This window comes from Dicentrarchus labrax, unplaced genomic scaffold (assembly GCF_905237075.1).
Source record: "Dicentrarchus labrax unplaced genomic scaffold, dlabrax2021, whole genome shotgun sequence".
Classification (NCBI taxonomy): Eukaryota; Metazoa; Chordata; class Actinopteri; family Moronidae; genus Dicentrarchus; species Dicentrarchus labrax.
Window position 1 is genome coordinate 10,474,977 of NW_026136717.1, and position 26,097 is coordinate 10,501,073.

The 26,097-nt window shown below is 40.4% G+C and overlaps 1 protein-coding gene across 14 annotated transcripts in view; it reads left to right on the forward strand.

The window, feature by feature from the left end:
- LOC127379636 (adhesion G protein-coupled receptor L3-like) overlaps positions 1–26,097 on the forward strand; it is a 209,521-nt gene that overhangs the window by 142,635 nt on the left and 40,789 nt on the right. For 10 of the 14 annotated variants that reach the window (XM_051429516.1, XM_051429517.1, XM_051429520.1 and 7 more), the window contains 6 exons: positions 1,960–2,063; positions 4,786–4,971; positions 7,157–7,195; positions 16,840–17,023; positions 21,941–22,063; positions 23,945–24,150. In XM_051429516.1, coding sequence (XP_051285476.1) covers positions 1,960–2,063; positions 4,786–4,971; positions 7,157–7,195; positions 16,840–17,023; positions 21,941–22,063; positions 23,945–24,150 — 842 coding nt within the window. The remainder of the gene's footprint in view (positions 1–1,959; positions 2,064–4,785; positions 4,972–7,156; positions 7,196–16,839; positions 17,024–21,940; positions 22,064–23,944; positions 24,151–26,097) is intronic. The other 4 variants (XM_051429511.1, XM_051429521.1, XM_051429515.1 and 1 more) reach the window with 1 other exon arrangement.

A 26,097-nucleotide genomic window follows, 5' to 3' on the forward strand; every position in this document is an offset into this window, starting at 1 on the left:
TGCTTTAGATATAAAAGCTTTACCTCTAAAAGTAAGAATATCTGAGTGCTGATCAACCAGTGGTTCGTATTGTAATGAGACCAGGCCACTGAGCATAGACTTTATAAAGTAAAGGTTCAGATGTTATAAGGTTGAAGGATAATGCTGCATTCCTAAAATGATGAATAGCGAGGGAAGAAATAAAGCTTAAAGGTAACACGGGAACCTTGATATTGTAGGTTTCTGCGGTCAGACAGCATTGTTGCATAAGTAAAGCTACTCATTGCTGCTAATACATTATTACAAACCCAAAAGACGAGGTAATGCAGATAGATTATATATCAGATATATTAAAATTGCAAAATGTGCCTTTGTTAAGGCATTTTCTGAAACTTCTCTATCGTGACTCTTTTATAGAGCAAGTCACCCTAGATTGGGGAGTGACATCATCCTCTCAAATCGGGCTCCAAGCCTAAAAAAAAACCTGCTCATTTCATCAATCGGCGCTCCCACACACACACACACACACACACACACACACACACACACACACACACACACACACACACACACACACACACACACATACTGGCTTCATTAATGGGCAACACCAGCACCCTTTGAGACCTCACTAACAGCCGTCATATGGCAAGATAAGAGGAACACATACCCCATCTCCCCTCAGCACACTCTTCAAAGCCACTGCTCTTCAGACGACACTGCCAAGCCGAACACGACTGTGTGAGTTTCCTCTGCCACTCTTTGAAAGTTCCTCGAGCTCCCCCTTCCATCCACCTCACTTCGCTCGCTGTCATTCTGTCTCCCCTCCGACTCCCTCTCTTACTCCTCTCTTTCATGCTCCCTCTCCTGCCTCTCAATATAGGAGGAAATGCAGAGTCCCTTATCTTATAAACCCATCAAACATAAGGCTGTCCAAGGTGGACCGGGGAAGGAAATTGTATGTCAATCAAAATTTATATCTGTTAATGCTGGCCGTCTCGCCCCCCGACGCACCCTCCCTCTAAGTGCGAGCAAGGGCGATTTAATGTCAGCATGTCGCCTCGCTGATGTCAGGTCTGGAAATATAGACGCAAGTTATTTGACGTACGTGGAAGAACACAAAGACTTTTTTATTGGATTCATCGCAAAATAACATGAATAAATATGAACTGTTACTGTCTGTCTGTTGATTAAATGTATTTCATTTATAAATTCTGATTAATAAGGTAACACAGGTTACATGGCAGGGTCGGCCTTAACAGATGACAGTCAGAGTGTTTAATTTGACTCAATATCTGAAGGTTTATTTGTATAAAGCGCAGATGGAACATTGTATAACAGTCACTCCCCAAACCACATCTCTGTCAGCAGAGACAGTTTTCTCGAACCAGCTTAATTGACCTTTCCTGATGAATTCAGCTATGGCAGGCTTAATTGGCACCTATTTTGGTGTATTTTCTTTCCCGTGCAGGAGTTGAACTGTCACACACATGCAGACACTGTCTGACTTTTAATGATTAAATACAGGCACTGTCTGGGCGAGCTTGGCTGGCCTCAAGTCAAGCAACTTCATTGCAGTCACTATAAGATAAAACCATCCAATTACATTTTTGCTACATCCATTAATTTAATCACTTAAGAATTGTGTTTTTTTTTTAGAACGTTGCAGTTTTATTTGGACAAGTTTTGCAAATAAGAAAAGTCGAAAATACAGAAGAATTGGGAATTAGTCGACAAGCCTGAAAGCATTGTGTAGTCCGTCACTCTATAATGGGAAAAAGGAGAAGAAGAATGAGGAAATGTGGGCAAGCTTGATTGTCTCCCAAGAGATTTTCCAGAAACACAGACACTGACAGACACACGTTAGAGAACGTGTTACTGTAGCTTTTCTTTCTTTTCTAACATGATTGTGTCACTTTAATGTTATAGCTCTAATGACATTGTTCTCATTGAGCAACTGTCTTTCTGCTTTTTCTTTAGGCGTGGCCTCATACATGTGCGTGGGTCCAGAGGGATACTGGGACCCCCAGGGACCCGACTTTAGCAACTGTACCTCCCCCTGGGTCAACCTCATCAGCCAGAAGGTACCCGACCAGGAATTCTCACACATTTCTCTTCAGAATAAAAGCATTGAAGGTTTTGAAATGCAAATGTTATTTTGATGTGTTTTTTTGTTTTGTTTTTGTTTTTACATAACTGTGCCCTTTTAGCTTGTTCTAAGTAACATTTACCACAGCTCTCAATGGAAATCAAGGGTATAAATATCACTTGTACTGAGAAGTTTTTATGTGTTTTCTCTTTTGTTCTTTGTCTCTCCTTAACTAGCCAATTAATGTAATGGATTAGCTGGAAGTTTTACTCAGTAGAAAGGTTATGCTTGTGTGTGTGTGTGTGTGTGTGTGTGTGTGTGTGTGTGTGTGTGTGCGTGTGGGTGTGGGCGGTTGGATAGGGGCTGAAGTGAAAACCAATACCACAGCACCATAGTCTAATGGACTGCTCATCTAGACCACTTTCAGTCCCACAACCAGATACAGTTAGTTGCATTCCATTCTTTTCACACATAAACAATTTGTATCTTCTCCTCTGCAGGCAAGTTATTATGCAAAGCCCCCCACAAAGCTTCCTATGTTTGAATCTATAATACTGTAGAATCAAATCATAAGAGGAGAAGGTAACTGCAAGTGAGGATCGGCGGTTCCAGGTTATGAATTGCAGGCAATGTTGAAAATGTTCTCCCTTAAACTCAGAGGACCCTGAGGCGTGCATGTTATAACACTTATGATCTACTCAACGGCACAAAGCTCGGCCCATTAAACAAACGGCAGTTTGCAGATGCGGATGGAGAATGGCTGTTGGGGAACAAAATAGAAGGGAGAGAAATTATCAGGTGCATTTCTGTGCAGCACAGCACTATTTGAGCCGTGCTATGAAGCTCCACTGCAGGCGACTGTTTGGAGAAATTAACTAAAGCAAAGTTATCTTCGAACTTGCTATAAAGGCTGTTTTGTTGTTGCATGGAATCACGTTACCAGTGTGACTACTGAAGAATATTACCTGTTAAAATCTACAGAATGAAGTGACAATCAGGTAATGTGTGTGTTTTTAACAAAAGTGTTATTAATCTTTTTTTTTTATTTTTTTAAATCAAATCACACTTCAGCAGTGTGCCTGTCGCTGTGGAGACAGGAAGACTTTAATGAAGATCAACGTGTCAGAGATCTGGAATGCCCATCTGGCACTTCATTATTTTATATCTAGAGCCATTGTCCTATATGTGGCACCGCTCATTACCAGATGGTTCAGTAGACAAAATGAGAAAGGAAGATGTAGAGAATAAAAAGAGAAAGAAATTACATCAGATAAGCAGAAAGAGAGAGAGAGAGAGAGAGAGAGAGAGAGAGAGAGAGATAAAAGCTGAGCTATTTACCCTGCATCCCCGGCTCCTCTCATTAAGAGACGAGAGCAGGGAGGGAAAAGAAGAAAACATCTTCCAAAGACACGTTCCCCTGCATACACCTCTGTGAAGACCAATTTAAGCAGCATAATTGGCTTGACTAATAAACTCACAGGCGATGATAGCAGGTGATGCCAGAGTAAATCAGGATCGGCCTGTTGTAGTTGGTGTCACTGCGGGTTTGAGGCTCATCGTACCCAGTCTATTAGTTAAAACCGTGGAGATAGCTGACCTTTGAACTACATCAGACCAAAAGGGTGACTGCTAGTCACGTTATTTACTGTTCATAACCGAGACCATCTATTGCATAATTTAACATATTTGTGCACATAGGTATGTAAAAACAAATTTAAATTTCCCAAAGGCCATTTCAGATTATTTGAAAAGATGCTATAGCATTGCACTGAAACTAATTAGTTGTTATATTTCAAAGTTTGGCCCCTTTGTCTAAACACCTAATTTTAAAATTAAAAGTGCCAAATGGTTGATGTCAAGGGGCCACCTGTTTACATTATTAGTTAGAGAGAGCTTTGTTGAGATAAAGACTGTAACTTGAAAACCTTGGTGCAAAGTTTGTGAGCAAATCTTTCAAGGTTTGTGCTGAGACTTATTAGCCAATAAATGCCGTAGCTCACAAGTTAGACATTAGGAGGTTTGTCCAAATCCAAAAGAGAGCAGGACAATGCTGCTAATGTTAGCTTAAACTCTGATAACATCCAGAATCAGTTCCACCGCAGTGTGAGAATACTACACAGCAGTTTTTTCATGTAACCTGTAACCCCAGAAACTAATGTGATAAATTAATGATATGCAAAATTTTAAGTCTTCAAACAACTAAAATAAAATCATTCATATGTTTATTTTTTCAATTCCCAAGCTTGAAAAATCACATAAGCTTTCAAACATAAGAAAAAAATGAATATCCAACAGGATCTGTCCTCTGTGTACAACATATAGACTGCTTCCCTTATGCTGCAGTGCTCCCCATTAGATTCATAAAGGTGTAAGGCTACCTGGGGAAATTCCCTCAATAGTTGATTTCATAATTGCTTCCGGATACAATATTGGCTCCAGTGTATGTTCAGCTGGGTAACATCTCACCACATTAATTGTGTGCAATACAGGAGCAGTTGGGGAAAATGTATAGGCTAAACAGCATTTATTTTAAGGGGCTACACATTTGTATATTGCAATTTGTCATGATTTCCAGTGTGTGGGTTGTGGATAATAAGTTCATGACGCAGTTAAAAAAAAAAATTGGATTTTCATTCAGCTGTAGAGGAATACATCTTAGCCAGTTCAGATACAGTTTCAGTCCCAATTTGAATGAAGTTTTGTGGGTTTTTTTACAGCTCAAAGCTGGAGAGACAGCTGCAGTCATTGCCAGGGAGTTGGCGGAGCAAACTAAGCGTAATCTTCAGGCAGGGGACATCACCTACACAGTGAAGGCCATGGTTCAGCTGGTGGATCTCCTGGACGTGCAGCTGAGGAACCTCACGCCAGGCGGCAAAGACAGCGCAGCACGGAGCCTCAATAAGGTAGTGAAAGAAATATCAAAACCGCCTTTTATTCACTTCTCCCTCGCTTCAGAAGAATATCCTGACTCGCTAACGGGCTGGATAAACATGACTTGCAGGAATGGCGACCCATGCCCCTGCTCGTCCACACTGTTCAAATCAACCTCTGCTAAGGAGCAGACCCAAAACCCAATGAATCTTAGGTGAACCATTTTACTCAATAGTGCCAATTCGTCAGTCAACATTTTCCTTCTGACTCCTAAACCTTTCTGAATTTAAAAAGCGGAGGCCTACCTACTACAGATCTTCAATCCAGTCGAACCTGAACAGTCTGTATTCTTTTTAATGATCTCCATTTGACTCAGTGCTGTCAGATAAAATGATATCCACAATTTCCCTGTAGTCCAATGCATACTAAAACACACCTAAAACAACCTCAATTTCAGGAGATAGCTCAGGTACATCTCTTTCTCTAGTATCACGTATTATGCGATCAATTCTACTTTGATGTAGTTTAAAAGATGTTAACCTTGTGTCATGCTTGTCATAAGCACTACATTTGCACCACTTGATTTTTACTAATGGGACAGGGTTAAGATTTCCGTGGGTTGGATCTGAGCCGTGTGATTGCAGAGTTTTTCATATTTGTTGAACCTGAAGCTAATGCATTTATTCCCAAATTCACAGCAGAGCACAGTATGCGGCACTCAGGCAAAGCGAGCTAGAATAATACTTTCTGTCTGCTGAGCAGCCAACAGAAAAGCAAACATCAGTGAAATCCAAAATGTCAGTCGTTAATTTGCTGGAGCGGCTTCACTTGTAGAGGAACATGAACACCTGTTCTCAGATAGCTTTTTTGGGACGTTTTTTTATTTCATTGCCGCAACAGACACAGATGTCCCCATTGAGATTTTAGTGCCAGTTTTCTCCAATGGAGAGGGGAGGCAGTAAAGATGGCCAAAAGGCCTCAGAAGGGAACGTGATGAGTAAATTCACATTGAGGAGCAACTAGAGTTTATAATACCTCTTGGAAAAAAAAAACGGGTTCCTCATAAAACGCAGTATTCAAGGTGGAGGCTGCTGGAGTGGTCGAGATTGCTGTTGTGGTCTTAAGTTTCTCTTGTAAAGATAGAGTAACGGCGCAAAAGAGAAAAAAGAAGCTGGGTTGAGGGAAGTGAAATAAGCTTTTAAAACTAGGATAATTTATTCAAGAGGTCAGGGGCTTACCTATGATTTATAATTCTCTTTGCTCTGATATACTCTCTATTCATGCAGTACGGTGCATCTATAGAGAAAAATGGCCCTGTGGCTTTCTCCTGTGTTAGACTTCCTTTTTTCTAATAAGAGCTTTCCCCAAGGAAACACCGGAGCCCAAAGAACTCTTTCCTTTACTGCTCTGACAGTGGCTGATGTTTACCTCCCTAGTTCAATCATTCTGACACAATCTGCAAAGAGCTAAACGAATTAAAGATTTTTTTTTTCTGATAGCGATGCACAATGCTCTCTGCCAGCAGACAATGAAAGGATTGAGTTGGCAAACGGTGAGATCAGTGTCGTTTTCATGATCAAAGGGTTGTTGGCGAACGGTACGGACGGGACCGTTTCCAGAAGAGTGGGCTGTGATGTAGAGCAAGAGGCTCCTTTTATGGGGAAATGGTACTCTTTGCAGCTAATCTGCATGGGTTTTAGCATGGTACCAGGAGCTAGCTTTTGAGCTACACAGTAGCTCTGTTGGCTACCCCACTTCTATCAGAACTCCATTCAAATTATTCACTCTCCATGCAGCGTTAACAGCCTTTCTTTGAGTTTCCTGTCATTTTTCAAGTGGACTAAATTGTTTTTAGCATTAACTTCCCCTTCAGCGGTGGCAGAAATTGAATAGCTCTCTTGAGTGTTCAGGTGAATTTCTCAAGTGAAAAATAAAAATTAAATAAAGTGATAACCTTGAACTTACATTTAAGAGTGTCTTAGGTATATTCCCACATGGCTTGTATGTCTCATTTTGGTGCTAATTAACAGAAGAGTCTGAAAGATAGTGTATAATTAATAAACTTCTTTTCACATATTTGTGTAAAGTGTGTGTTAGTGTGTGTGTTTTTTTTTTCTTTTTTTTTCCAGATCTGTACTTTAAGCAGAAATGTATTTCAAGTGTAATTGTTTGAGTTGTTGACTTTTTGCTAACTCTTGAATTTTCTTTTGGTTGCAGCTACAGAAAAGAGAGCGCTCTTGCCGGTTTTATGTTCAGGTATTTGGACTAAATTTTCCTTATACCTACCCTCCATTGCCTCATTGTGGCAACTTTGCTGTCATTTTCATCTTTACCACATAATTTGAGGTTTGACCTTTTGGAGTGGAAAGAACAAGCAAAGAACTGAAACACAAAGTTGCAGTATCAAAGTCACTACTGTGTTTCTGGCAATCAAAGGGTCAAATTTCATTCGTATCATATCATTAATGTCTCTATGCCTTAACCCTAAATGTATGACTCATATCTCATAATATTCCCCTGCATGCATATGTCGTGATATTCTCCTTCCCTCTCTAATACGTTTGGCCTTAGCACGAGGCTGGGAGTATTTTCAAATACCATATTTCCATTGTGGATTTCTCAGGTTTCTCAATCATTTTAAAAATGCCCCAAAACTATCATATCAGCGCTGCTTTTCAGTGAAATAACCCACATAAGTGGATAGCATCCGTCAAAAATGAAGCTCTCAGGCATGTAACACACTCCTACATCTCTCAGCAAATGCTTAAGAGCCAAAAGAAGTGACCTCATTATATAAGCAAGTCAACTTCTAACTACTAAGTCAGCCAAAGTCATGGCATGTTATGATTCTCCCTGATGCATAATACATATGTGTCCCAATTTAGGGGGTGTCTATCGCTTTAGTCAGCTATTTCCCGAGCTATTGAGTGATTTTGTTATCCCCAGTGTGACATTTTAACTGTCATCAGAATAATTCCTACCTTGACAAGAGAGCTGTGGAATAAGTTGACGTCCCTGTCTTCCATACAGATGGCTCCAATCAAGCTGCACATTAGAGCCAGATGTTGTTTTATATGTATGCTCTGCAGCGCTCATGTTAAGCAACATGTATTTGCCTCGATTCCTCTGAGGCATGTCAGAAGGCACTTCACTATGTGTGTGATTGTGCAAATGACATCCAAGTGGAATGTATGTTTGTATACAGCTGAGCGTATATATGTGCGGCTGGGTTTTGTGAGTGTGAGATGCTTAAAGGTGGTAGAGTACTGTATAATATACTTTTCTTATTGTCAACAAATGCCATAGAAAGACCAACAATGGACCAACACCAACAATTGTCAATTATTTGAGGAGCCAAAGCCTGAAATAGCTCATTCTTCTGTGCCGTAAACCTCCATTGTTGACTAAAAGAATGATAAACACATTGAGCCACACCGTTGCAAGGGCTGATATGTTACTTCATTACAACGAATATGGGCACTGTATTTCTTACTATGTCTTTGGAGTCATTCACTGTCCCGGTGCCATAAATATTTATTAACAAGTATTAATGAACAGCTGATAATAGGCCCAACAAATGCACTAGTTTCTCCTGTTTGAGTAACTTTTTATGATTACTACAATACCCTGCTGTTTTAGGAAAGTACTGGATTGAGTATTGGTCGAGGCAGACGACCAACCACCTAGAGCCGGGGTCTTTCAGAGGTTTCTGCCTCTTAAAAGGAAGTTTTTCCTTGCCGCCGTCACCAAGTGCTTGCTCATGGTGGGAACTGTTGGGTCTCTGTAAATAATGTTATAAGGAGTTCAGTCTAGACCTGCTCTATTTCTGAGTTGAATAGGGGAATTGGGTTTTGGCCATTTGATATGTTGACAAAATTGGCCTTAACCACTGACAGTTTATTCTACTCTGAACTAAATGTGTAACTAAACGCTAATATGATGGCGTTCAGTAGGTAAAATGTTTACCATGTTCGTTTTGTTCATTCGTTTTAGTTTAGCTCACTAACATTTGCTTATTAACACTAAACACAGGGTGGAGCAGAGGCTGATGGGAATGCTATTAGTTTTGCAGGAAATTGGACGAATACAAATGTTGAACTGATTTTGATGCTACATGTTATCGCAGTTCATCCTGAAGAAACAACTTCATTGGGATTCATCCTACCATCAATGTCTGCACAACTTGTAATAGCAATCCATCAGTTGTTGCAGATGTTTCAGTCAGACCAAAGGAGCGGACTTACAGACCGATATTACCATTCCCAGAGCCACGCCACTAGCATGACTAAACAAAGAGAAATGTCATACAAATCTATTTGATTGACATGAATCTGGAAGCTTCTGAGCCCGCACCGTGTATCCCCAGTGCAGCATATTCTTTCAGGATGTATTGTGCACTACCATACATGTACACATTGCTCAGCTGCGCGCCTCCTCCTCCTGTTCCGTTCCCTCGCTGTGGTGACAAATTCAAACAGTGAAGAGCTTTCACTTGACGAACCAGAATAATGGAGCAACATCTGTGGCCTTAGGTAAACAACGGCATCGACTGCACGCGCTGCCAGCCTTTCAGGGACTTTCATTGATTAGGGAAATTTGGCAATGTTTTCTCCAACAGGGCCCTGGTGGTTGACATAAGTGGGATTAGCAGAGGAATACAAAGCAAATGAGAGGTGCACCTGCCTCTGTCGGGCCCTCTGCTCGGAGACCACGCGGGTGCCGAAAACAGACTTTAACAGTACTTTGGGAAAAGGCGGATAGCGTGAGCGCAGGTGCGGTTGCGGTGAAGGAGGACGTAGCCCAAAATAAAATACAGGGCTCCGGGGTTGATGTCTAAATGAGATGAGGAGTCATTCTCATCTTGATTGAGGGCTTCTATCTCGTTTAAGTGGTAAACTATTTGATGCCACTTGAATTCACCTGGTGCTGAGGCCTTCGTCTCGTTAGGATCATCAGGGAATCTCAATACAGCTTCGTTTTGTTGTTTCACTTACGTATTCACAAATAGTTCAACCTGTAGCAATCTCCCAGCCTCTGTTGTTCCAGCGCAGATGAAACGATCATTAATTATGACTACTTTTGAATCTTTCTTGTTTGTACGTACTCAGTGATCTCTTCCACATGTCAGTTTAATCCCAGAGAACAGGATTTGGCCTTGATAAAGCTACAAAGCGTATAATGATCAACTCCCTATGTTCTGCATTTCCCCTGCAGGAATGTTTCTCTGTTGTGTCCTTTTGATTTCAAACAAACATGATAAAAGCAGCCTGCCTCCTGTGCCTTTTGGTCATATTAATGGCAGTTTTTTTACAGGCACTGACATTATGGTCGTCCAATTATTGTGATTATGTCCATCCATGTTTTACCAAAGCTAAAGTCAAACACGCTATCTCCGAACGGTTACCCCCTCCGGCATTCATTTTGTTTTAAAGCAGAAGTTGAAGATGTGGGATTTACAGTATGCTATGAATACCACTATTTCAACATATAAAAGATCAAAATAATATCTTGTGCCTTAGTAGGAGCCAAGTGAGTGTGAATTTGCAGGATACAGGGAGGATATTGAGCTCCGACCCCTCATTAAAATGACACCTCTGCATGCAAAGATGACTATAGGGAGTGTCACAGCGCAGGATGACCTTAGAGCAGGCGAAACGGAGGGAGGCTTCTCGTTCTTGAATGTAACGAGATGATAAAATTTCCCTGGTAGTCAGTTTGTTGAAAGATGAAGATACCCACATCCTTATAAACAGAGACCTCTTCATCTTGCCTGCAGTGCAGAGTTCTGCCTGAATAATTTGTGTGAGCCCTTTCTGCTGGAGTGGAAAGAGTGAAAGAATCTGTCAGACATTCAATAAGTTACACTTGTGTGCATTAATTCAATTTTCTGAATAACCTTTGGTTTGTTTGTTTTTTTTAATACGCATACATACATACTGTAAATTCCAAAAGTCTCAGATAATAAAAGCTCTAATAGCTGGAATGAAAAAATAAAAGCTACTCTCTCATGCCAAATACTCTTATGATAAATTCGGCTTAATGCTGATCGTCACAGCACTAATTCCATCTGTACACATGTCATACTCACCACTCTACCGCTAAATGCTTCTTAATTATCATTCGCTAATTAATTCTTTGCTTCTACTGTCCTTTTTTTTTTGCAATGTTAAGTTACATCAATGAAACACAACAATTCCTGCACATATTTCAAATTACAAGCACACAGGTGTACACCAGTGCAAGTGCATCCAAATTAAAACACCTCATAACACTCCTTTCTGAGATAAAACAATGTTTCAAATTAAAAACCTTCCAGAAACAGGAGAGAGTAAAACATGACTCTGTTGTTGGAAGGCTTCTTTCTAAAATACAATAAAATATACTTATGACACCAGGAAACTTAAAAATAAAGGTGTTTAATTTAGTTTCAAATGAAAGTTTGCCTCCCTGTGCCGTTGAGTTAAATAAAGGGCTGCTATTTGGGAATTGTACAATAGTACCATTTAATACATGAGACAAAGAGCATAAAGGTAGTCCCTCAGAAACTCCCATACACCCCGCTTACTACAGAGAAAAAGGTTTCATGAAATATTAAACAAGAAGGTTGCAGAGATTCTCAAAGAAGACAGATGATTTGGCTAGCAGGTAAAATAAAACACGGTGAATGAAATACTGAAATGATGCAACAGCTTCACCTGTGCCAAGAGACATCTAGTCAGATAGAAGAGGACAGAGAGAACAAGATATCCCACCTTGTTTGTGTTGCCCCCCCCCCCATTTTGAGATCAGCCTTCAACGTCAGTGAGAGAAAACAAGTGAGACGAACCGAGCGGTGAACGGGAAGGGGGGAGTGAGGAGAAATAAAGGGACGAGAACTGAGTGTACACAGAAGGCAGGCCAGAAGAGAAGAGAGGGGAGACCAGCCTCAGCCAGAATCAATTTCCCAGACCTGGAGTTCATTTCATCAATCAGCACACAGATAGAAGCACACACACCACGGGTTGGCTTGGACTCCTGCCAAGCTCACGCTAATGTCCACCTCCCTTCCTTCCTTCTGCACTGGTATAAATGGCCTGTGCACTGCAGCTTTTCACGCCCAGTCATCATCCTTGTTTCAAGTGGAACATTCCAGCAGTGAGTCCAGTTAACGATTAGCATTTCCTTATGTACCAGGAACTTGAATATCGTGTTTTGTTGTTTTTTTCTTTACTGCTGGCTTATATTCTTTCGGGAAAGGCAAACAAAGTAGGTGAAAAAATAGTTGGGGGTTTGCAGCAGCAGTGCTACATTTGACAGATGGAGTGGCAGTGTGCTAATAGCAGTAAAATAGCAGCAAGCCACCATCACGTCTCTAAGACTCAACTGCACAGACTATGATGATAGTAGTGGCGTGTGCTGCTTGGGTGCAATCCCACCCCCCCCCACCCTCCTCTCTCTGTGCGTTTTCCCACTGAGGCTGGGAATGATGCTATTCTCACACTGGTCTCATGAAATTTTGTAGGATGAGCCCGACGTTTTCAAAATGCAATTATCCTGCTCTGTGCATGAGAAGTGAGAGAAACAAGATTTCCCATATGGGGATGGATTACATGGAGGAAACACAAATACAAACAGGCAGGGTTCTGGCAATGAAATTGCATCATGGCAAGAAACAGCATGGAGGTCTGGTTGGTGTAAATGTATTAGCCTGCTAAATAAATTATTAAACGTTCAAAAATGTCCTTTTCAGCTTAAGTTATGGTTTAACAATCACCAACCAACCAGAATCATGCTCTTTCTATCCATAACCTTATCATTGCCATCTTAGCTTTAATTAATGGTTTGATTTGTCGGTTGCCTGGCAACCTCACAGTGACCACAAGACTCCAAGAAATCACTGTGTCTGGCCAAAAAATAGTTTTCTGTACAGATTAATATAAAAGCTTTAATGTGTTAATTGTGTCTAATAATAATGTCAGAGTTATCGGTGTGGAGATTAATAGATTTTGTTAACGTTGCTGTTTGACATTGTTTCCAGTCTTTATTCTTAGCTAAACTAACTGGCTGCTGGTTGCAGCTTCAAATAGACATGAGAGTGGTATAAATCCTTTCATCTAAGATACTGAATAAGCCATTTGGGAGATAAACTAAAACACTGTAAACAGGAGCTGTCATGTGTGTTTATGTTCTCACGGTATACTCCAGAATTCACCTGGACCAGCACTTGCATAAAAGGGCTTTTTTTGGATGTGTATGTTGCCGGTTGGATTAAACTAAACCCATCCATTAACCTTCAAGGTCCCATAAAATGGCTTAGAGATCTTTTTTGTCTGCGGTTTGATGTCTTTTTCCATTAAATTGTGGGTTGAGGCAGGATTTAAAATGGGGAGGGATTTCATTTAAGAGTTCAAACATAGGCCAGACGTGAACTGCAAAATAGATATTAGTCTTTACAGTTTATTGTTGTCACTCTCTACATTGACAAAGAAGGAGAGGAGTGGCGTGTTTTTCTTCTGAATGACAGGCCCATGCTTCATTTGACAGCACCAGTGATTTCTGCAATTTTGTTGCAGTCCAAATACACATCTTTGACACACTTCATACTGCGTATAACTTTAGAGACAAAAACGTACCCATAGGTTTTATGTGTTGGCTTAAGGGGTTGGCTGGACCAATACAAAATATATGATGGCATTTTATTGCATAGACTTTTTTCATATGCCCCTGGGTGCAAAATCTGTCAGCAGATATATCCTGACACTTAATAGGAAAAGGAAGGTGGTGACTTTCATATGTAAATATGTACATTTGACATGGATTTAGAAATAGTGAAACATTTTGGAAAATACACTTACGCGTCAAGTAAGGAGATCAATACCACTCACACATGTTCGTACGGTGAATATGAAGCTTAGCTTAGCACAAAAATTACAAACAGTGGAAAACAGCCAGCTTGGCTTTGTCCAAAGGTAACAAAATTAGCCAGCGCCTCTAAAGCTCACTGATTAGCATGTTATAGGTTATTTGTTTAATCCATGCAATGTTGAAGTGTGAATCATATTCATCGACACAAGGGTGGTATCAGTTTACTCATCTGTTGGCTAAAAGATGAATAAGAGTGTCAAGAGTACCAAAATGTCACTATTTAATAAAAAATAAATGACCCCCTTCCCCCAAATTCCTGGGAAAAAAATATGAAGTACAAAACATGAGGGTCCTCAATGATAGCTCCATTGTTGTTTGTCACACATAGATAGCTGTCCACCTCTGGGACACAAGGTAATAACAGAAAAGGCATTTTTCATTCAGTATGACCTTTAAAGTTATTTTTTCAAAATTTCTTGATGACAGTCATTGAACCTTTTTACTTTACTGACAAAGGCATAAAAGCGGTTCAATTGGATGTATAGTATTGGGATGATGGAAAGTAAGTGTCCCGGTTTGCTTCAGAATTTCCTTTCACGCAATTTGACTGTGACTTATTCAGATTGCAGAACCATTGTTGGCAACAAGTCATTCAAAATATGCCTCCTATTGGTGATAATAAACTAAAGGACACATTTTTTTTGTGCATTAGATATTTGTTGTACCTGTATGCTCAAATTCAGGTAATTGTCTTCTTTGTAAAATATACTGTGAGTCACCTGCCTTCCAATATGGAGGCAATACTCTTCAGTATTTATATCCTAATTTCATTCTCTGGTTTGAATGAGGGAAAATTGGCATGCTATACGCATATTAGTTACAGTAATGAATAATTTGCATCACAGAGATTTGGTAATCTATTGCATGTCCAAATGATGCACCATGAGTGAATGTCAGCTTTATTGCTTTTCTTCTGTTGATTTTATAAATGCCTGAAGGGACCAGTAGGAAAACTGATCATCATTACAATATTAATTTTTGATACATACTATATACCCTGCCCTCGGTTGTTTTATTCTTGTTTATAAATTCTACATTGTATATTCCCTCCTCATTAAGTTTCCTACCCACCCCTTCTGGCTCTGGGGTGGGCTACTCCTCCACTTTGTTCTTTTTTGTAAGTCTCTACTGCATGCGAAAAAAGCGAGGCAGCCTCGTATGCGAGTCCATCAATCCTTTACCTGAAGAACTATTACTTCAGTGTTTTAAGAAGTGCTGGAGAAGAAAAAAACCCTTGCAGTGGTGAACAAAGGAAAAAGAAATGTCAGTGCCTGAAGAAAAAGAGCTCCTTAATTGAGAGTGAATCAACCTCTGCCTCAAGCTGAATGTCAAAAGGTGTGATTGGAGATTGGCTGCAGATAATGAATAATTACATCAAAGATGGTAGACTGCCTGTGCATGTGTACGTGTGGCTGTTTTGTACACTTGCCTGTGAGTTTCTCTGTGTTTCTGTATACCAGCAGGTGCATCGGTGTGTGTTCACTCTTGCGTCAGCGTTTCACAGTGTGTGTGCGCGGTTGTGTGTGTGTGTGTGTGGGCGGCTTAATGTGTGCAGGGTATGTTTTGAATGAGGAAAAGCCAGCTGGTGCTATTTGAAATTCTCTGCCAGCGCCAGTGAGTTGAATACAATCAGTCCTCCGTCTCCACTTGCTATCACAGTGATTTGAAACAAACATACAACTTAACATTATAAGGTAATTGGGGGGTCCATCACACTTGTGCTTTGTGACTGTGAAGCCGGTTTTCTTTTTAGTTTTTTTTTTTTTTTTTTTTTTGATCAGGAATTCATTTGATACACTGGAGCACATGATTTCTCTTATTGCCTTTGGCTTTATCCCCATGCTGTTTTGGAGTCATGCTAAAACTCTTATTCCCTTCCATAATCCATTGATCAAAAAAGGGATCTAAGCGAAGTTCAGAGAGAAGCTCTGCGGCGTGACACCCCCCATTTTTAACATACGGTACATCATAGCTTCCATCTTCAGGATTACAAGGGTGTAAACTGACTTTTGCAGATGTGCAAAGGGAGTTTGCCAAGTCAAAGCTTTCATTGGGTATATAATTTCCTCTTTGGAGCGTTGGAATGTTAGCAGTGCAAGAAATTTCTAATAATTATGCATTTCACCACCTACTGTACAGTAATGGCTTAGAAATAGCTTTTTTTCCACAGGCGGTCGGGATCATTTAGTTCTTCAGAGAAGTGGTATTGGGAATTTTTCTTGCTTGACCAATTAGTATTCCATTTATAAATCTCGCCATTGGCATTTTTAAATCTTTAATGGCTCTTAATTTTTCATCTTGTATTGAGAACGTTCTTGTTTCATCCTTGCTTACTAGCTTCAGCATTGTTGTGGGGAGATTAAAGAAGGCATAATAGTTGTTCTTTGCTATTAACATGCAGGAGAGAGAGTTGCAGATAGTTGCTACCAGCAATTACCTTGTACATCCATTGGAATGCCTCTGTGTTGTGGTGTTTTATTTATTTTTTTTGTAGTGCTTTTGTGTATTGGGATTGTCTGCATGGAAGAACATTAATCACTCCAATTAAAGACTCTATAGCCTCAAGTCATGTAAGAATTGGCCTCTAGTCTTGTAAGCATTGGCTCTGATTCATTTACATGATTAATTCTTCTTGTAGATAAAAGGAAACAGTAACCTAAGAACATATCCGATGCCATTACAGTTTGCGGTGTCGCTGCAACTAGTTGACGACCCATGTCCAAAAGCATAACTTGTAAATGAATCGGAAATAGAGTCATGAAATTGCTCAGTAGAAGGATGATTATAGAATTTTCAGTTCAAATGAAAAACAGGGAACGCTTCATGCTTCTTCCCTGCACAATCCCACGGGATTGTGTGATTTGTTTTTCAGTCCTGAACTCTCTTTGATCTTCCTTCGCTGGTATCATACCGTTTACCAAATCACCGTGTCAAACAACAGCAGTCCCAGGCCAGCTAAGCTCCTTTTCACTAAATCGATGATTTGGACTCCCCAGGCCATGGTTGAGACGGTCAACAATTTGCTGCAGCCGCAGGCCCAAGGAGCGTGGAGGGAGCTGAGCACAGGCGAGCAGCTGAGGGCCGCCACCATGCTGCTGGACACGGTGGAACAAGGGGCCTTCGTCCTGGCTGATAACCTGCTGAAGACGGACATTGTTCAAGAGAACACAGACAACATCCGTGAGTATACTCTAAGACATTTTGGTCTTGTATCTTCACATGAAAATGTCACCCTTGCCCTTTGGATGACATAAATATGCAAATATTGATCATTTAAAAAGTTCTCTCATACTTTACTGAAAAGTCTAGGAGGTTTCAAGTTTCTACATTACACTTGTGTATGTTGCATAATGTACCGGAACATGATTGGCTTCCAAACCAGTGGTGATTTCTCTTAGCGGTGATGGCAATGTAAATTGTATGCCAGCAAGCAAAATACAGTTTAATGTGGTTGTCATTGCCTGCATGAGTAAACCAGCTTGTCCAGAATTAGGTTAATTTCTCCTCAAGCTGCTGGGAGACAGATTATTAGCTCAGCTGGAAGACTCAGCTTTGTCAATTTTGATACTGTGAAAATTACATGTAGTCTTAAAGAGCCCGAATGTGCGGTTTGGTCTTCATAATATTTTCTAGTGGTGTTTCTGAAGTGGTTCATCCTTCAGTGGTCTTACCAGTTGTACAGGGGTTAAAAAGTTCACCATACTGCTATTGATCCGGGCCGCTCTCATATTGACAGCAGAGCTCTTGAGACTGTGGAACAAGTGTGAAGGTCACTGGATTAATGCCTTCTCCCTCACAGGAGGTTAAGTTTGGCTGCGCTGCTTATGGCTGATGGCAGTCAGCTGTAAATTGACAATTATCTCAAATGATTGTGTTCATATTCATGTCAACTATTAGCCGGAATTAACCACTAGCCAAGCAGATCAGGGATCAGCGCTCATTATTCAGTGTATAAATACGAAGTGAGCACGGATAATGGAACTTCTGTCATTAAACCTGTTCCCAAGTGGTGCTTTTCAAAACCGAAAACATCACTTACAACAGAAAGGTAGAATATATTTAATCTTCGGTTTATATTGAAAATCATTTACAAAGCATGAAATAAAATTTAATTAAATAACCTTTTTTTGCAGGCGGCGGCTATTGGGGCAAGGGGAATTAAGAAAAAAAATTATGTTATGATGTATCACCCTCTTCTCTGAACAAGTGCGGGTTTTTTTTCCTAGTTCCTGCTGCCATGGCAACCTAAAAATATAGGTCTACTGACTTAAAAGGAAGCGAGCGTAAGGAGAATTAATAAAAAGGATTTTATTGTATCTGGCACACAATTCATCTGGGTATTAAGGAGGTTCTGGGCTCGTTTGGAGAGGGGAAGGAGACGGTGCCTGCTCAACTCGAGTGAGATTTTATAGCTCATAGTGGTAGTCTGGTTAATTATGTGCTGGTGACATGTTTACTAGGCCTTATCTCTCTGTTTGCTCGGCTTATTTTTTGCAGCCAGTTGGCTCCTGCAATCCCTCACGCCATGCAGGGTAGTTAAATGAGGACAAGGAGGCCCATTTAAGCATTGGTAATCACAGCAGCTGCTAATTATTGATCCCTCACATTGACTTACATCTAAAGTGAAGGGTTTTGTGTGTGCAGGTGTACTGTAGCTCACACCTGGTGACACTTTCTCGATGTCAGGGCGAGCCTGGTTCTCTTTTTGCTTTAAAGTGAATCCTGAACAGTAAGAAAGGCTCGTTCCAATTTCAGGCTCAAGCTGATAATGAGATCTATTTTCTTCGCTTTCAAAGACGAAGGATATTTCCTCACCCATTGTGTCTGTGTTTGTGTTTACACGTCACAGTGCATGTGCTTCGTCTAGGGCTTTGTCTACGCCAGAGTGTGTGCTTCACTCTCTGCATGATAATCTTATGAGCAGATTTCTGCCGATTAACGTGTTATTTAAACGGGCTTTGAAGGTATAGCCTTTGGGTCCGACAACCACTATGGCATCAAAGAAATTCCCTAAAGCCCATCGTAAGCTCTTTTACACAACCACACAGGGAAAAGAGAGGGAGAGGGGGAGAAGAAAAATGCTTCCTTTATTCCAAAGGCAGGCTTGGAATCCAGGGAATGGTGAGCTATCTGGGGTATTGTCTTAGCTAAGTTGAATAGGAATGTATCACCAAAACCCCTTGGCCTTTGCAAAAGCACAAGAGAATGTTAATACAAAGGCTTTTTTTTATAATAGAAAGTATTGGAAGCTTTGGTATAAGAACAGATACAAAGGGAGGATTAAATGTGGACTCTTTGTATCTTTTCGTGGAAACTAACCTTTATCAAAGACAGAGGTGTCATAGTCCGCTGACATCAGATCATCAGCTGAATGCCTTACCGGGCTTAATGAAGTTTCTGTTTCTTACACTTGATAAAAATGTGTTTCAAGTTAAGACTCTCCACTGCCAGCCAGTGTATGTGTGCTAGCAATGACCATTAGCCATTAGTGCAGTGGTATAGTGGAGGTGAACGCAGGGTCACTGACCATCAAAGTTTAAATGTTTGGTCTAATCATGGATGGAAATCACTCGCTCCGACAGATGAAGATAGCCTTTGTGAAAATGAATGTTGTTCCGTCTCAAAACACAAGTCTGAAACATCATAAAATCACCCTTGTGTAAAGATTCAAATGCAGTTAAGTCGGAGACATTTACATCTAGGCATGGCAAATGATTATAAGGTTAGAATTGGTTTAAAAAGGCACAAATGAGGATACACCTGGGAGAACTTCTTTACAAACACATACATACATGAACATTAAATTATAGTTAAATCAGTAATACCAGAAACATCTGTATCAATCAATATATGATTCTGATTCTGAAATATTGCACATATGGAGGAGGTTATAAGCAGATTACTGGAAGAATCAAGTTATAGTTGCCATGCTGTACACCTTGTTTGAATATGATTGGATGTTAGTCGTCAGCTGACTATTGTTTCCAGAGGAACTAAGTCCTAGCTGGAATTAATTTAACAAATCACATCACATGGAATCTATGATTTCTTGTTCTGTAATCAGGTGACATACATTATTTAATAAACACACTTTGGACACACATATAGAAATGTAAAAGTATTGAAAAGTGTTAATCAGAGAGCTTTAATGGTGCTGGTAGGTGGATTTTGTTACCTTTGGCCCAAGACAGGCTAGCTGTTTCCCTATGTTTCCACTCTCTGAGCTAAGATAAGATAGTCAGCTGCTGGTGGTAGCAGCATATTTACTGTCTAGACATGAGTATTGCATCAATTTTTTTTACATCAGCTTTTGGCAAAAATGCAAATAGGCGCATCTCCCAAAATATTGAAGTGCTACTTTAAGGTTTACAGGTCTAGATTACATATAGCCTTTGTTTCAGTAGCATTACAGTGACATCATTTCAGCATGTAGCAGTTCTAAACAATCTGCTGTACAATAATGGTAAAATAGTGTCATCCTTTACATAAACCACATCATTACTATGTGAATTTTCAGGTGAGGTGCCACCCCACTACTGGCATCTTGTTTACCTAGGCCTACCGCCTGGATTAGTCTCACACGGCGCATCTCCTATTTTTGAATTTGACCTTTGTGTAACCTCTGTGTCCTTCCTCCTAGAAATGAATCACCGGATTCATCTCAGTGTGCTATGGGACTTCATGTGACATTTTAGGAATGCCTAGACTTTACACAGGTCACCGGTACTTCAGATTAGAGCACACTCGACTGCTTTATTAAACTGAATTGTATCATACCATAATAACTTTGATGGAATGAGCTTTTTATTTCAGCCAGGCTCCTATCAGCAGCTCATTTTCCTCTGCTGTATGACGGCAGAGTCTTTGAACCGTAAATTAGGAGCTTGCTTCAGACACAACAGCTGTTGAGCTGCCGCAGAAGCACGCTTGTCTTCTCTAGCTAGTCTTTATCTCCTCCTTATATCTCTCGCTCTATCTGCTTGTCTCGACAAAAAGATTCCTTGAAATGAAGGCATCTTTTTCATTTTTTTTTTCAAAGGGCAAAGACATCCTTTGTTTTTACAATTTAAGAGGAAAAATGTCACCTGAACACTTGATAGTCACTTGATTAAGAGGCCTATAGCGAGACACTAACCTCCCCTGCACACAGCGAGTTGAGAGGGAGGCGATCCTTCAAAGCTGCGTGAATCAAGAAAGGATGTGTTGCATTTAGTGCTCGTTGGAGATGCATTGATTAATGAAGTCAGCTACTAGAGGAGAATAGCTTTTTGAATTAGTGACATGAGGTGTGTTTGAAGTTTACTTATGACTGCTGTGTGCTGTTAAGTCTTTACCCAATGGCAGCGATAACAAATAAGTCACACAGAAGTCAGGTGCAGAGCATCTTTGATCAGGGTTATTGTTCATTCAGATTTACACTTCTCTTATGTTCTTAAGTGTCAAAGCTTGCATATCTTGTTCATGGGATAAAAGGTAGAGATAAGAAAAATTCCAATGTTTATGACTTGCGAGCATTCACATCAACAAAGAACTTAAAACAATGTTTATGGTCAGCGTGGCTCATACTATCCATTACATTTAATTACTATGAATAATGGCCTTTGGCAGTCATATTTCCCCTTTCATTCACTTGAGTATTATTTAGTGTATTGGAGCTTTCAGTAAAGCTCCCAGGCGATGTTAAACATTGCAAACTGGGAGTGATAGTCCCACGTTGTATGAACATCGCTTAAAGAAATAGTTTGACATTTTCAGAAACGTGCCCACCAGCACTGCTAAAACTAACTAATTAACATGTTGTATCTTGTTTATTTAAACAGTACGCAAGAGAAATATAAAACCTATTTTCGAACTTCGAACAGAACCAAGATAGCTCTTTCTCCCTGCTTCTAGTCTTTAAGCTAAGCTAAGCTATATTATATATATATATAAGCTTGTACTCGAGGCGCAGAAATGAGAGTGGTTTCAATCTAATCTTAAAATCTAATAACCATGCTGCTCATAATGTTTATGTCTTAAGCTTGTGTATCATAAAAAAAAAAGACATTTATTGATGTTAAATGCTGTCTTGCTCTGGTTTGTTGTGTATTGGTGCAGAGCTGGAGGTGGCAAGGATGAGCACAGATGGGAATTTGCCTGATCTGAAGTTCCCGCAAACTGGAGGACAGGGCAACTCCATCCACCTCTCGGCTAACACACTCAAGCAGCATGGAAGAAACGGTGAGTCGTCAAACCTTTTGAATCTGCTTTTATTGGTCCCCTGTTGTTGGTTTGAAGTGTAATCGTGCCTTGTGCGCAACTACAGTTGGTGTATTATCCAAGCTTGTGATTAAACAGATGTAACAGACAAAATGTGGCTTGATTGTAATTGAAATACTGTAGTATTACTCGAAAAACTTTCTGGCATACGAGATCCACTGTAATTAATCAAAAATTCCTTTAGTTATTTTAGTTTTCCACATTTGGTTGTGGCATTGCATGGGGCTGGAGTGGTTTTGTAGGAATTTCATTACAGATGCCTCTGAATAACTTTCAATTTGCTTCTCAAAGCATTTGTTGGGCTGCATATAAAGCACAGGGATCGTTCTGCAGTCTTCAAATAGAACCCTGGCTGTAGAATTAGTTACACTCAAGTACTGCCTCTAAACTGTAAATGAGGCAGTTAGACACAATACATAGCTATCGTCAGGAGCAATGCAGGCCCATTTTTAGACTTTACTATCAGCTCATGCAAATCAGAATCGACTCAAGCTGCGCCCGGTGCCTCTTAGCTGGATGACTAAGTCTATGTCCAGCCGTGCCCAGACGGATCATTATAGCGGGGTGGCGGATATTTCCCTATCATCCAGCGCTATAGCACCCAAATTGTTTTCTTTTCATCTGAGTGAGTGATCTCAGTCACGGCAGGAGGGAACTTTCTTTCATATCAGTGCTCGAAAGTGAGGCGGCGGGAGGGGAAAGAGATGTGTACGAGAGAGAAAGAGAGGAGGAAATTATTAACAAGAAAAATGCTTGCCTTTGTCAGTCCCAATGGCGGAATGGTAACTACATTATATGGATGCTGTATTAAAATAACTGTTTGTTGATGTAGGAACGATTTCTACCTTTTTCCTCTTCTGGAACTATTTTGGCAACCTTGACACTGGTCTCCTTTTTGACAGTTTTATAAACAGTTTCTGATTCTTGTGCTAACAAAGCTTCAACTGAGTGATTATTTCCAGCATTCTTTTTGTTATTTTTTGCAGTATTTCTCAAGAGCCAATGTTCAATAGTATTTATAAGCCATATAACAGGCATGAAAATTGGACTTCTTGCTTCTTGATAGACCACAAATGGAAACATGGAATGGAAAAAACAGACCCAAATTGACCATCACACACATTCTTGTCACATTATTCTAGTACTACACTGTATGGCCAACGTGTGTGTACACCGTGCTCATAGTTTCTTGGACTCTTAGTCTGAGGCTTTTATTCTCTAGTTTAGGCTAGATGTCAAGTTCCAATTATTGGAAATCTTAATCCTGCATCATACAGTGATATTCTAGACAATAGTGTTTCCATCTTTGTGGCAACAGTTTGGGGAAGACTACTTCCTGTGTCAGCCTGACAGTTGCCCTATGCACCAAGAAGGTCCATAAAGAAAGGCTTTTCTAAAGGTGCTTGTGGTTGCTGCCTCTGCTGCCCTGCAACAGGCCAGTATTTTGAATGGACGACAGCAGGGCACATCTCTCCAACCGCAGCTATCCACTACATCTGACCCTCCTAACAACTGGTACCATGCACCACAGGCATGACACAATTATTATAGCAAGCTTCACTAACTAATATAATAAAAGTAGTTTATTGTCTCGAACTGGATGCTCAAACTTTGAAGCAATAGCAGTTTACGGTTTAAAGCACCTCAGGTTTTGTTTGGAAGAGCTTTACTGACCAACACCTTTGGAATGAGTTGGAATTCCGTCAGCGAGTCAGGCCTCCTCGCTCGCATCAGTGCCAGACTTTCCAAATGTGGAATGAGGTGTTCAGCAATCACACATGGGTTTAATGTTAGGGTGTCCACATAGTCATGGCCATACTTGACCCGATTGTCCTCTTGCAGGTGAGATTCGGATAGCCTTTGTCCTGTACAAACACATCGGGGTCTACCTTTCAACGGAGAACGCCAGCATGAAGCTGGGCAGCGAAGCCATGGCTACCAATTACTCTGTCATCGTCAACTCTCCGGTCATCACGGCTGCCATCAACAAGGACTCTAACAAAGTCTACCTCTCTGACCCTGTCATTTTTACCATCAGACATCTACAGGTAATTATCCATCTCTTCTTGTGTGTGTGTGTTGAGATGTGTTTTGTTTTCACTTTGATGTGCCTGCCTCTGTATTTAATGTGCTTTTTGTCTCATTCTCTTTTACTTACACACTGAAACACACTCTCACATGCACTTTCTTGACAGAACCCTTTCATCACAATTTTCTCTATCCCTGAAGTGCAACAAAAATGTACGAACCAAGAAAATGAAGTTAATGTGAAGAAGTTTTATCCAAAGAAAGATCCTGAAGAAAAATTTAATTATGGAAAACAAAATGGCTCACACGGTGATGCATGTTGTTGTTTATTAGTCTGAACAAATAAACAGCCTGATCTCTTGAACAAATATCAGTCACATTGAGCCTCACTGGAGCTGCTTAGTCATTGTGGGGAGTCGCGGCTTCTCCCTCTTGACTATATTATCTTCTCCACACTCTGCTACCCTCGAAATATCCCTGTTTTGTCTACGAACAGCGCCTTCAGCGATTATCAGGGATGCTGAACATCCATAAGAGACTTGCAGCGGGTCTCATGTGTAGGAGGGACCTGGAGGGAAGCAACAACGGTAGCAAAAGAAAAAAAAAAGAAAACACTGAGCGCAGAGGGATAGAGAGTGTAAAAGGACTATAGCTCATGGATGTCAAAATTAAATGGTGGGAAAATGTCAGGGGGCAATGTCAGCGCAGTTATTGCTGTGACTCACCTGCCTTAAGTGTAATTTGTAATTTGGACGGTAGATTCACTAATTTTACTGTTGGTCTAATGTTGGGGCACTGGTGCTTTTATACCCTTTTCTTGCTCAGATCAAGTCATTTTAATAAAACAGTGCCCTTTTGGAAAAGTGTGTTTTCTGCGCTGTATCTGCTTTCGCTTCTACACTGGAGTGCACCAAGTGAGCTGCCGCCGCCGCCGCTGCTGCTGGAATTGTCGTTTGATCACATTAAAGTTGCCATAAACATTCTGACATTTACATATACTGTAGAGTGCATTTTATGTACATAGTGGGCAGTGCAGTTAGTCATATAATAATCCTGATTACAATTATGGCTTCCACAATTAATTCAACTTTATTGAATGCAGTATCGATGTTTTGCATGTAGAGCGCTTTCTCTGGTGCAGCAACTCAAGAGCTCCCCGTTCTCTGGTAAACCGGTAAACCAGTCCGAGGTGCTGTTAAAGAGAACGTTCTGAATGACTGGTCTAGCTTCTTCTCAATCATGCTTCTGGCTGCAAGCAGGAACATTCTTTTCTGATGCGATTATTCCTTTTTATTTAGTGTACTGTACACTGCTTGGGTCTCATTATTGTTCTTAGCTCTGCTTCATTTAGATTTGGCTCTAAGATTCAAAAACAAAATGTGATAATCGCGGTAATCGTAATTGGATATCAGTGAGAAGTAAAAGAAAAGCAATCTTTGCAGCCCTAGGTAAACTGAATGTGATTATGCAGGCGGTACTTTACATAGAGAAAACTGTACGCATAAATTATTATCTATATATATGCTTTCAGACAGTATTTATTGCAGGAATATTGAGACGACTTCAACTTTGCCTCTGAAAATAAACCTTGTATGTATCAACTCTGCTACCGAGCGTGGGGTTCCTATTTTTCTGGCTTCCCACAGTTAAGCCCCTCTCTCATCCATGAGGTTTTGGATCACTGGTCTTCTGGGATGATGATGTGTCCTCTAGTTATTGTTTTGCTTCCTTGCCTCACCACTTAATGGGACCAATTAAAGTCATTAATGGGACAGAGGGTCATCCTATCTCCTCCTTGCTGTGGAACATTTTACACAGGGTTTGGATGTGTGAAGGGTAAACTCAATCAGCGGCAAATTTACATTCACAGAGGATAAACCTTATTAGACTAATTACCCTACAGCAAGCGTTAAACTATAAAACACTACAGCTCCTTGTGGTGTTTATTGTAGGAAAGCAAGATATGT